The following is a 13,969-nucleotide window of genomic DNA, read 5'->3' as shown; positions in this document are numbered from 1 at the left end:
ATTTGTTTGAACTCTATTATCGGACATATTGAAAGAACATTTTCGTAATTTCAAGATCAGGGTTTCTAAACAAATTATTTTCATGTAGAAATCCGCTTCCCTTGGCAAACCATTTTACCTCCTTGTTAGGGCACATGCCCGTGAATTAACTATAAGTTACAGTCAGAGAATTTAAAATTTTAGCAAAGTCAGCAAATAAAACTAATTTGAGGAGTTATACAAGTTTATATTAATAATTGAGTGACCTTCAACTAAATCCTCTTGATCTTCCAAGGGCTCTTCTTCACGTTGAAATGGGTTGTCGTTTTTTGTTTTTCTTCCCTGTTACCTTTTTTCGTTTCATACCAATTGAATTACATTGAATGTAATTCTTTGATAGAGTAATTTTCTTCTCGAATATATCACCGTTCTCTTTCTCAGAATCATTTAATCATTACAAAGGAAAGTTTCCCTCAAGTACATTGTTTTAAAGAAAGTTTAAGCTTTAATTATTTTTTAAATTTTGTAAAAAATTATGTATAATAAATTATGTTTATATATATATATATATATATATATATATATATATATATATATATATATATATATATATATATATATATATGTATATGTATATATATATATATATATTATATATATATGTATATGTATATATATATATATATATATATATATATATATATATAAATATATATATATATATATATATATATATATATATAAATATATATATATATATATATATATATATATATATATATATATATATATATATATATATATATATATATATATATATATATATAAATATATGTCGTACCTAGTAGCCAGAACGCACTTCTCGGCCTTCACTTCTCTCGTTTTCATAATCAAGTAAGATAATCCGCATCTAACACAATTTCCTAATAGTCATCGTACATTACAGTCTACTTCGTAACCCAACCTAGAGGAATGGAAAGAAATGAAAGAAACGACGTTTCGGTCCTTCCTTGGCCTTTATGAAGTCCGGGACGTACCGAAACGTCGTCACACAAGGGTCCAGAAGGGACGGAAGTGTCATTTTTCAATATTTTCTAATGTATTTATTACGTGTACGTGTGTCCAGTCCCTACTCTCACTAAATACGTCATTTATTTTATGGAATTGACCAGTCCGCTTAAAATGCGATGTATTGGTGAAGATTAAGTACCTTACTACAAACATTTTCCATGTATTTACCTCAATAGCTTAAATGGGTTGTTTGGGTTCTGACGTTTTTGACTAGATAACCACAGTTGCATTTTTTTACGGAGTCGCAAATCTTAGTAACAAATTGGTGCGCCAGCCTGTTGCAGCTGCTCATCTTAAATCTGGACACTGAAGCAGCTGGAGTAATAATAGCCTTGCCTGCCATGTATGTTAATCTTCCCCTCGTGATATATTACCATTCCACCATTAATCATCGCAGGAACAGATCAGCCACAAAAATACTTTCCTTTCACTATTCCGCTCGTATTCAAATGATTCTCCAGGAGCATAATTTCGTCTTTCTGGATTTTCTTTTATATCACCAACAGATGAGTGCGTTTCCAGTTCCAAATCTTCATTTTGTGAATTCATTTCCAGATGTTTATATTGTGCATACACTTAAGACCCTTCAGATTGTTGCTCCATACAAACATTCCAGGTGGGGGGTAACTGTCTGTGCCTGGGGTCTATCTTAATCGTTTTAATGGGGTCTATCGGACGACTCGGGGTGGTGTGGGGAGTCCGAGAGGACTCCCCACACCACCCCAAGTCGTCCTGGGTTCTACTCACAGTCCCACCTTCGCTGGTCTAAATACATTACAAATGCAAACGTCTGTGTACTCGGAGCAAGAAATTCCACATTCGTGGACTTCCTGGAAGGGGTTTTGAGGCTGTGTCCTCCCCGCCCCTTTAAGGGGGGCAGTGGGCCCAGCCCTACCTCCTCCTCTTCCTCCTCCGATGTCACTACCGATAAATTCACACTTACTCCCACAAAGTTTAATGGAGCTAATTGCAAGTGTCTGGCCGCACACCTCGAACAGCCTTACAGACTGACAGATCTTCTTGTTTATATATATACAAAGTGTTCGTACTTACCTTTATACAGTGGCTCCACGTACTTCACTTTACACAGTGACTAACTGATTTTCTTAACACAATGACTTAAAGCCCTGCACTTAATAATGGCTCAGTGAACTACAGTTCATAGTTCCAGTGGCTCCACCTTCTACAGTGGCTCTGCGCTCTATACAGTGGCTCCACCAACATCATTCAATGGCGTCACACCACAAGATATCGTGACTGCTCCTGTATATCTATCGCCTCAATTGTGGCATCACCTACAAACACCTCATAATTCAGGTTACATACCTGACCCAAAATACTGTTGATCCTCACTATGCAACTCGCACACATCACTATTTACTTCGATGAGTTTATTTTCATATAAACATTTAAAGTTGATGAATTTTAATTGTTTTTAATTTTACGCTGGATTTCACTGTTTCATCAATTCATAACTGCAAATCCATTAAAACAATGAGTGACGATGTACCTCAGCCAGTGGCATGACCTTCACAGCAACAGTTGTGAGTTTCACTTCACCACTCCCAATCATTTATAACATGTCTCACTCCAGACACTTATTACATAAAATACCTTATAAAATAAACAGTATGTGCCCGTGATTTCCCCTGTGTGAAGCACGTTAAATTCTCGACGATTGCCATCCTAATTTTTTAGTATGTAAAATGTGTAAATTGCTCCTGAGGACATTAATTTGGGACATAAAACTGTTTCATTATATGCTCCTGCTCTGCCGTCTTAAGAAGAGGTTATACCCTCTACAACATTCTGGTATTATAAGCTGTATAACACAGCCCTCCACTGTTACAAAGACCCTTCACACAATAACAAGACACTAAGCAGCACAACAAGACGCCTCTCATCCCTTAATGCAACTAAAATATTTAGCCAACCCTCGCATGTTAGTTGAAATGTTTGTGTCAAAGAATCTGGGTAAATTTTAATATTTTAGTTATTAACGTGTTATGTGTCGACATCTTCCTTTCCTACTTGTCAATAACACCCACCCGCGCCGTCAAGCCCCCAAAGAAACGCTTCACACATGTGAAATTGGATTTTTCACTCTGGAACTGGAAAATATTAAAATAGATAAAAAACATGTAATAATGGAAATTGTAATATTTTGTGTGACTGTTTTCTTTACACGATATGTCACGATATATATATATATATATTATATATATATATATATATATATATATATATATATATATATATATATATATATATATATATATATTGGTAGCAGTCTTTCTTGTAAACATATGTTGGTAAATATGACCTAAAAAGTAAGATTAATAATTCTAACACGAATTTTCTCAATATTTCTTATGTTTCTTTTTACTGTTGATGGTAATTGAAAACTCAATTCTGAATTGATTATTCATTTCTGAATTGATCCAAAAAAATGTTGGAACGAATAAATCACAACGGAAGGACCTTGGTACCAAACATATATACATTTACCCAAAAAAGAGAAAGATGTTCTTGACATTGGCCTACAGAAGTCGGATGTGTATACACCTGTGTTTCGCAAGAGAGTAACTGTGTGTTTGACACCTGCAGGTGGAGGGCAGCAACGCCGTGATGGTGGCACTCCAGGACCTGGAACTGCGCTCCTCAGGAACCTACAAGTGTGAGGTGATTACAGAAGCCCCGCTTTTTCACACTAAATTTGGCGAAGGCAATATGACTGTCATTGGTAAGTGTGACTGAGATCTCTTTCCCCCTCCCTGCCTCTCTAAAATGTGTTCACCCGCTGTCTCTCACGTCTATCACTCTACCTCTCCCATCTGTTACATCCTGCTTACTATATCTATCACACGCTGGATCATACCTCGGTCACACCTGCCTCTCACCTCTCCCATGCGCTCTCTCATACATCTGTCACACGTTACCTCTCACACCTGGAACTCTCACTACACATACCTGTTCTTTGCTATACATGTGCCTCATAATCCTTATCAGGTTCCCCTGAACACCCACCTCGTAATACAATTATGCCCAACACCCTACACATCTGCCTGATATCTCACATCTGAGTCTTATTTATCACATGCATTATATATTCCTCACACCTGCCTGTCACTAAAGAAAGGACTGGTAACCACGCTTCTACCAGTTGTTACACACATGACTGCTACTCAGCACTTCCGCCCGTCGCTACACACATGACTCTGGTGTCCCTCAGAGCTGCCGGAGAGCGCGCCAGTGTTGGACGGAGCAAAGATGAGCTACCAGCTTGGGGAGCGTGTTCGTGTGAACTGTACCTCGCTGTTCTCCAAGCCTGCTGCCTCCCTAGAGTGGTACATCAACGACCAGCTTGTGGTAAGTGTACCTGCCTCCCTGGAGTGGTACATCAACGACCAGCTTGTGGTAAGTGTACCTGCCTCCCTAGAGTGGTACATCAACGACCAGCTTGTGGTAAGTGTACCTGCCTCCCTAGAGTGGTACATCAACGACCAGCTTGTGGTAAGTGTACCTGCCTCCCTAGAGTGGTACATCAACGACCAGCTTGTGGTAAGTGTACCTGCCTCCCTGGAGTGGTATGTCAACGACCAACTTGTAGGAAGTGTACCTGCCTCCCATGTTTGGTAAATGTTGGTCTGCTGATGCTGAAATTCCCCTAAAATTTCTCATAAGGTTTTAATTACTAACTTTCTCTACCTTTTTAATTAATCGATCACCTATACTCACATTATTTCTTTGCATACAGTCGCTACTTACGTTATTTCCAAATGTGTTGGTTAGTTGTCTAATATACTGGGATTTAGCTAGGTTTTCTAAAGGTTTAATATCCATTCAAAGTTATATTCGTGGAAATCCACAAAACCCTGAATCAGAAATATTTGATTTTGATTTTCTTCCATGTTCTCACAGCTGGAGGTTCTTGAAAAGAATAGAAACCTATAATATAACAAAACTTTAGGAAATGACCACTTGAGGACTACAAATCTTACAGCTATGATTAAATATCATAATTTTCTTGTCTTAGAATCGATGCATGAATTCTCTTGCAATTGATTAGGAATATATAATTAGTATATTTGCAGAGAGCGAGTCTCAGACAGTCAACATCTCGTCAAGGCCATTTGTCCGCGGAAATGGGCTTGAAGCTTCATAGGAAACCAGGAGAGACCACTGCACCAGAAACTGTTGCAATATAAACTACTGTAACATAAACTATTGCAACGTAAACTATTGCAACGGAAACTATTTGTCTGTCACAAGATGTGTTTGGGTGGAGGGTAGAGGCGGTTGTAATACATAATAGATTATGGGATTACTAATACAATAATATGCTGTTATTAACTCTTTTTGTCAGAAAATATTCAATTTCATATAAAAGAAAAATCATAGTTATGATAAGGTTTAATTGTTGATGGTTCCATTTACCGTTGATGTGGTTCAAGATTTCTTATGCAGGTTTAGCGACTCAAAGTTCCATTCATAGGTGTAGCGACTTAAAATTTCATTCACTGTTGTAGTGGTTCAAGGTTTCATTCACAGGCGCTGTCGTTCAAGGTTCATTCTACATCTGTAACAACTCAAAGTTCCATTCACTGTTGTTGAAATTAAAAGTCCCACAAGGAGTTGTAGTAGTTTGAAGGAACTCACGACAGTGAACTTGGCAAACTCACTGTCAAACCGGTTTGGAGGTTTCGTCATCCAAGTGAAGAGGTTTGTAGTTCAATAAAGAGGAACAGCAGTTCACAGCTGTCTAAGGCAGGCGCAGAGGTTCTCAAGTGTCCCTCGCAAGTGTAGCGATGAGCAGATTTCTAACTAAAGTGCAGCAACTTAATTACAGGTGTCCAATGCAGAGACAGCGACTCACAGGTGCGTCCTCAGAGGCAACATCACACCTCTTGATGGCGGTGTCCTATCAGCGACGCTCAACACTACAAAGGGATCACGTAAATGGTTTGGCTTTCCGCTTGGCGAGTGACAATAGCAGGGAGAGCGAGGGAGAGCGTTGATGTCGGGGATTAGAGAGGCGTCTATCACGGCAGTCTGAGCCACCATCTACCTGATTCCTCACCCGTGAATCACCTGATCATTCACACAGAATTCAACTGCTCGAATCTATACTCAGGACTCGCCTAAATAATTTGCTTGACTCACCTGACCTCTTATCCAAGATTTATCCTGATTTTTCTCCCAGGACTAACCTGATTCCTGACCCAGGACTCACCTAATCTCTCACCCATAACTCACCTCATTCCTCTCCTAGGCCTGACCTTATCCCTCATCCAAAACCTTCCTACACCCACGAGAAGGTCGTGAACTAAACGCATCACAGATGTACCCGTAAAGGTAAACATGTACTCGGGGAAGGTTTCAAGTAGATGATAATTGGAGTATAAGACGTAAGTCTCCACCAAATAATAAAGTTACCAGGTTGGTGTAAGTCGAGAGAAGAACTACATGATGGAGGATGCGGTATCTTATAAAAATTGGTAAGAGTTTCTGTCTCCTGCTCGTGGGGGTCAGTGGTTCGAGTCTCCTAGAGTCCAGGTGAGTGATAGGTTGTATCTTCATCTATCTAGGGTAATGGAAATAATAAAGAAACTTTATGTTATCACAGAATTGGATACCTCTGTTGGCTACATGTAATTAGTGTACAAGCAAATTCATTCAGCTTTATTAACTGGGTTGTTGGAGATTATGATACAATGTTAATGTAAATAGTAATTCTTAGGTTTTCTTCAAGATGACCAAACTGAATGATGTCCTTCAGTGAACACGCCAGGAAGGCAGAAAGCCAGCCTCTGTGAGGAAGACTGTAATACCCGCTGCAATGCTACTATTTCATTACCATGCCACAATACATTCAAATGATGCAATAAAAACAATAAAAACAAAAATAAAACAATTGAGAAGCTGCAAGAAACAGACGAGTTGAATCTCAAATGACTACATTTCTGATCACAGAGAATGAAATTTCAGATTCAATTTGAACTTCAGCCTTTTCGCCATCGTGATTGGCAATACACACGCAAGCTTCATGATCAACTGCTTTGCAACTCCAATGAAATTCAAAACCTTGTTTTTTTAATTTTGTCAATGCTGTAGATTCTGAATTGACTCTTTTTGATACTTTTTTAGTCACTTTCTGCAACAGTTTCCCAATGTGTTGCAGCCTGTTGTGGGTGACTTACGAGTGTTGTTTGTGAATATGACAGATGTCTTACGTGCAGCAATAACAATTGTGTTATAAAAGCTGAATTGTGTCTTCAGCTTTTGATGATTTGTTTACTAAAGTATCATAATGTTTATACCGCTGTGTCAATATTTGATGTACCGCATGGCTGTTACATCCATGTTGTTCCCTCATTTAAAACCTCGCACTCATCACTCGAGACAGAAAGCAGGCATTTAATTTTTAGTTTGTGATTAATTTCGTGTTTTCCTTCAGATATGATATATCGCGACAAATTTAATTTCTACGAACTTTCGAAATAGGTTATCAGGCATTTAACAAATGCAAACAGCGTGAGCTGAGTAAATTAGTTTACCTGTGTGCACATTCTATTTGGTGCTGACTTCCCCCGGAAAAAGACCCACACACACACACTGCTCCAGCATAGTGTGTTTAAAAGACTTCGATTTACAAACATTGTGAGGAGCCTAGCCAACAAATTTTATGTAGAAGCCTGGCCCTATAAACCTTATGTAGAAGACTGGCCCTATAAACATTATGTAGAAGCCTGGCCCTATAAACTATATGTAGGTGTTTGGCCCTACAAACGTTATGTAGGAGCCTGGGCCTACAAACACTTTGTATGAGCCTGGCCCTACAAATATTGTATAAGACCCTGGATCAACAAACATTGTGTAAGATTCAAATTCGTCCAGGGACGCAAGTTCGAGCCACGCATAACCTGAGTATTTTCTCACAGCCATCTTGTCTTCTTGTGAAAGCAATGTGCCGTGAAAATCCTGATTGTTTCTCCCGGCAGACTCAGCCACGATTCCTGAAGCGATACAAGCCCCACAAGGAGCCGGACGGCCTAGAGACAGCCGTGCTGGGCCTCACCTTCGTCACCAGCCGCGCTCACTTTCCCTCGGGTAAGATGCGGCTCAAGTGCGTCGCCAAGATTGCCACCGTCTACTACCAGTCACAGGAGACTTCGGTCATCGAGACTGGTTTCCTCCCCCGCACTCAGGCTGAGGAACATCGCCACGCTGGTCACTCCTACTTCTTCGGTAGGTGGCAAGTATTATATAGTTTCTATATTTATATATTTCTTGCAATATTATGATAACTGAGGGTTGCTGTCTTGCAGTTTTTTTTTCAAAACTCCCAGAAGCATTATTTGATATATATTATTTATTAGTTGCATTGCTCCTTCTATTCTTTCGGTATTTATTGAATGCTCCAGCTTCTGATATTCATGTTATACAACCATCCCATTTTAGCCTTTCATTATTATTATTATATTATACTCAAGTCCTCACTGTCTCTTCTAGTTTCATAATATTCTCCTTGACAGTCATGTAGTCATAATATTACCTCCTAATTTACCTACCTTGTAATTATGTTCCATCTAGTACAGTTCTGTAACTGTAGGATTATTGTACTGCCTTACAGTACCTTAATAGTTATGTTGATCCTCCTGTATCATGTTTGTACTGTTATGATGCTTCGCCTTCCCATCTTAATCTTTCTTCTTTATGCATCTCTTTCATGAGTTCCTCTTCGTTCTTGAAGATCCTCCTCCATCTCGCGTGTCCCTCATCCTTTCTGGTGCTCTTCCTGCTCAACCTTCCCGGGTTATTTTTCCTTTTTGATGCTCTTCCTCCTCCTCGTGTTCCTCTTCCTTTTTGATGCATTTTCTCCTGGTGCTCCCTCCTCCTCCTCCTTCTAGTTTTTCTATATAATATTCATATTCTTCCTTCACCTAGTTCTCAATGAAAGTTTTCATCATACTCATCATTACCATGAAGTTTAATAATGATCTCATTCATGGAGTTGAGTACCGTTCTTTTTCCTGCCTTGGTATTCTTCAGGGAGTATAAAACTTCTCTAAGTCACTGTTTCTCCTGCTTCTCATATAGTGCTCTTAGGTGTCCCTGTTAGTAATGCCTTCCCCATAGAATTATCCCTGCCCTCCCTATAGTGTTGTAATGTGTCGCTGTTTCTCCTGCCTTTACTGTAATGTTGTTATGTGTCTCATTACTCCTGCCTTTCTCAAAGCATTATAATGTTTTAAAGAAGGCAGTCTATTACCCCTGCCCTCCTTGTAGTGTTATAATGTGCTTCTCTCCGTGCTGCTCCTGCAGGTAGTGGCACCAGCAGTAATGGCGTAGCGTGGCTACTGCTGTTCCTGGGTGCTCTCCTCAACACCTAGACTGCTGGTCCTGATCGTCTGTTGAAGTGGTTGTGCGAACGCCATTCTTGCTGTGGGGACGCCGGCAATGCTCCAGAGAACGATGCAACACATTTCATACGTTTGAGAGTACAGGGAAAATGCTTTTGTCTGTTATGTAACAAATACGCTTATATGAAATGGGTTGTCGAATGAGTTCTTGTTCACATTTGAATGCGTTCAAAACAGCTGTATAAAGTGACTAAATACGAACTTCATACTTATTATAATGCCTCTGGACAAATAGAACTCCAAAGCTGAATTCGAACCCTTAGTTATGTTTCAGTTTCCATTTTCTGTGAAAGAATATGGTAGAGAGTTTCTTCTTTAACTGTATATCTGTATTTGGAGATGTAAATATTCACCCGAATCATATACTTGTACGATTAGTACAAGTTTGTGGCTTGTTTAGCCACTTATGAATACGTGAACTCCTCAAAGTCTTCTTCACATGAAGACACTCTGGACAATAAGAGGTGTCTTATAAGACATTTCTTTCATGTTTGGAAGGAACACATCGGAAACATTTTTACGTCCAAAGAAACAATTATATATTGGAGCAGGAAGAACTGATAATTGCTGAAGGAAATATAGTGCACAGTTTACCATAGAAGTCATCGCTTACCATTGGGTAGTCACTTAACTGTGACAGATGGTCGTTTGGCTGATGGGTCTAGACGCTGTTAACAGGTGAGGAGTTGATAGTAAAACAGGCAGGAATAATTTAAGATCCTTGTTAGTCGACAGGACAGATTCCAGAGCATCTTATGTAGATGTTTTTTACTAACCTTTAATCTGTGTTCATGGGCATTACATAGGAGCTGTACACTTATGCAACACAACATTACATAGCTCATTTCTAAGAATGTAACATAGGCATTAGGAAGCTGTTCTAAACATACGTAACATGGAAATTACATAGCTGACAGAAGTAGTGTATAATTAATAATCATTTAAGATTCGAGTGATAAAATAATGGTGCAATATCAATTTGAACACTGTACGCCATGTAGTGAGTCTCCTTAGGATACAATAGGAACTTAAAGACTGTATCACTCTAATAATTGACTTACATAATTAATGTTGGAATGTCCTTTGTGTGTAAGCATACGAAACTGCACAATGATTAAGTGAATCAAAAGGCAATAAAATAACTCCACTGAGCATCGAAACAGTTCACGTAGGCTAATGCATATATCCTGCTGTCACAGAATCCAATAGTAACTAGCCAATTAGCTCTTTTGCCAAGAGAGTATATTGAACACTGCTTTAGTGATTTGTGGGAAAATATTTCGTCCAATTCATACGTGAAGGTTCTCCTGAGCTACAGAGTAATGCAGAATTGTTAAGGCTCCCCAGTGTTGTGGAGGGAGTTCCTCGCCTTGTGGAAGACTCTAGCACCGTCATGAGGCAGTGTGGAAGATTCTAGCACCGTCAAGAGGCAGTGTGGAAGACTCTAGCACCGTCATGAGGCAGTGTGGAAGATTCTAGCACCGTCAAGAGGCAGTGTGGAAGACTCTAGCACCGTCATGAGGCAGTGTGGAAGACGCTAACACCACCAAGCGGACACAGTCACAAGCTATGTAAGTCTCACATAATCATTCCGTGTAAGGCGTGTGTGTATTTATTTACCATGTAGTATAGAGATAACTAGCAAGAGATAAATAGAAATGATGATAACTTATGTTATAAGTTAGGGTTTTAGAAGTTCCTTGTTAAATAACACTACAACTAATAGCAGTCCTTGTGTTCATGCTTGCTCCTTTAGACCGTAAAGAAGCCAATCTAGCTGTAACATTGTAGTAGCGTGCGCACACACACACTCATTTACTCATTTACGTTAATGGCCTAACTACGGAGGTGGAGTTCTAAATGTTCGTTTGGGCATGTGATTCAAAATTAATAGTAAGAGTCGAGACACTTGAAGGTTGTAAAATACTGCAAGATGAACAAGACTAGCAGAAAAGTTGGTCTCAAAAATGGTTAATGGAATTCAACGGCAGGAAATGTAAGGTAATTAAATGGGAACAGGGGGGGGGCTGGAGACAAGCAGGATGGGGTGTGTGTGTGTGTGTGTTTGTGTGTGTGTGTGTGTGTGTGTGTGTGTGTGTGTGTGTGTGTGTGTGTGTGTGTGTGTGTGTGTGTGTGTATGTATGTATGTATGTATGTGTGTATGTATGTTCGTGTTCGCGTAAATCCCGAGATACGGTGTAATGACTAATTAGTATAACTAAGAAATAAATAGAATTAGAAATATAAATATTAAATAACAAGCTCCTTATTTCCAAAACATTCTTGGAAATCAGGTAAACCTTGGGAATCAGGTAAAGGTAAACCTTGGAAGGCGTGAATGAACATAAATGTCTAAAAAAAAATATAGGAATATACTAAAAAATGACAACGATCATTTATCACTTGGAATCACAAAATTGAAGACTGTATTTATTTTGTTATTGATGAAAGGTGTTGATTAATTTTTGAGACATGCGTTAGCAGGCAGAAATTATAAGGCTGTTTCTGTTGTTGCTGCTGCTAGTTTGTTGAAGGAGCTGTTGCTACAGCTTTAGTAAAAGCAGTCCTTGTGCATTGTTATTCTACCACCTCATGTATTAAACTGCGGCTGTCCAACTAGAGTTCAACAACAGGCTAGCCCCCCTTGATTAAGGCTCGGATAAGTTGTCCACACATAATATTACAACCGGCAAGCCCTCTGTATTAAGGTCTGAATAAACTGTTCACAAACTTTTTGTCGCTATATTTTTTTTAATTTATAATTTTTATAGGTATCACCTGTGTATTGTGAGTCGTCTTGTTTGCTGTATTATTGTCTGTGAAACAAATAAAGTCTATCGAAGTTTATAATTATTTCTTTAACCTTTATTGACAGATAAGGAAAGATCCAATCAAGTCAAATGTAAATTATACATAGTACACGATTGCTAAAATATCTTGTTATAACGTCATATATCTCCACCCACTGATCATACTAGTCACCATGATCTCTGAAAGTGTCGTCTACAGATATGACGCAAAGCTTCAGCCAGGTATTACATTAAACAAAAATATACGCAAAATAGACATACAAAATAAAAGCAACCTCATCACATAAACATATACAACCTAAGATGAATAAGATATTCCATGGCAGTTCATTATGCTGGTTGTGGGTGAGTATGATTCAGAGAAGACTGAATAGTGTTATGATGGATTATGGTACTAGAACAAGTCATTAACTAATGTATTGATGCGTAGGTGAATTGCTTAATTCTGACTGTTTTCAAGCCTTATGCCAGGTGCTGATGGAATCCCATTAAGTTGTTTATATAACTTGCTCGACCCTTAACAAGAACACAGACACATATTCTGACGTCGAGAATATAAGAAAAGGGAAAATCCGTAGTAGCCTTGATGAGGGTTCGAACCTATACAGTGTGTCTCCTCACGTACACGTTCTAGCGACTAAACCACTACATAGTAAAAAGGATTGCAACGTGGAGTTATACCGAACACTCGAGGGTTTCCTGGGGCTTTTACTGAAGCCGGGACAGCATTTGTACACAATCCCCCCCCCCCCAATGCACTCTGGCTTTGTCATTTAGGAATGTTCTACCTCTGACTCTCCTCTTTAGTACACAGAGAGTAATCACACTAACGTGACTACATCAATGAGAAAATCCGTAGTTGTCCTCATCACGGCTACTGTGGATTTTCTCACTGATGCAGTCACGTTAGTGTGATTACTCTATGTGTATAAGCAAATGGTTGCTGAAATGTCAAATGAGCATCATATCAAAACAGCGGGATATAGCGCTTGAAAGCCAGTTAGAATAATATCACAATTAGACCCATTCTGTTTGACATCATAATCAAACGCAAGCATACACTGATAGCATAATCCAACCATGCTCAGTGGCATCACAATCAAACCCAATTACAGTATCGTCAAATGCAGTAAGAGAGTGGCAACATATTCAGCTCTAAGCCATATCCACAGACCACCCCTACCCCTTACCCCTTTCCCTATCATGCTCATATTACTACCCCTACCCCTTTGCTATCTCGTTCATCGTACTCTTTACCCATCTCTCCTTTCCTACCATGCCCATTCTTCTCCCTACCTCTCCCCCGTTTCCTATGATGCTAATACTAGTCAATATATCCATTATCCACCTTTTCATATCATGCCCATTCTACTCCCTACACTTTTCTTAAGTCTTCAAACCGTCTACAACTCAAATTCAAGTAAATAACCAACTGAGAACGAATTGAACAATATATATATATATATATATATATATATATATATATATATATATATATATATATATATATATATATATATATATATATATATATATATATATATATATATGTGTGTGTGTGTAATATCACAATACGACAAAATTGCATATTCTTTAGTAATAATATTGTTGCCTACAACAGTTATTTAGAAAATACTGTGAGAGCGAATGCACTGGAACATGTCTGACGAGCCTAAGCGATACTGA

The 13,969-nt window shown here is 38.7% G+C and overlaps 1 protein-coding gene across 2 annotated transcripts in view; it reads left to right on the top strand.

Moving 5' to 3' along the window:
• The window catches only part of LOC123759104 (uncharacterized), a 111,980-nt gene extending 99,657 nt beyond the window's left edge, over positions 1 to 12,323 (top strand). For both annotated transcript variants that reach the window (XM_069324943.1, XM_069324942.1), the window contains exons 4-7: positions 3,658 to 3,793; positions 4,283 to 4,419; positions 8,052 to 8,302; positions 9,380 to 12,323. In XM_069324943.1, coding sequence (XP_069181044.1) covers positions 3,658 to 3,793; positions 4,283 to 4,419; positions 8,052 to 8,302; positions 9,380 to 9,443 — 588 coding nt within the window. In that variant the 3' untranslated portion in view covers positions 9,444 to 12,323. The remainder of the gene's footprint in view (positions 1 to 3,657; positions 3,794 to 4,282; positions 4,420 to 8,051; positions 8,303 to 9,379) is intronic.
• Positions 12,324 to 13,969: the final 1,646 nt, after the last annotated feature.

This window comes from Procambarus clarkii, chromosome 15, assembly GCF_040958095.1.
Source record: "Procambarus clarkii isolate CNS0578487 chromosome 15, FALCON_Pclarkii_2.0, whole genome shotgun sequence".
NCBI classification, from domain to species: domain Eukaryota; kingdom Metazoa; phylum Arthropoda; class Malacostraca; order Decapoda; family Cambaridae; genus Procambarus; species Procambarus clarkii.
This window is presented reverse-complemented; position numbering and strand designations above follow the sequence as displayed.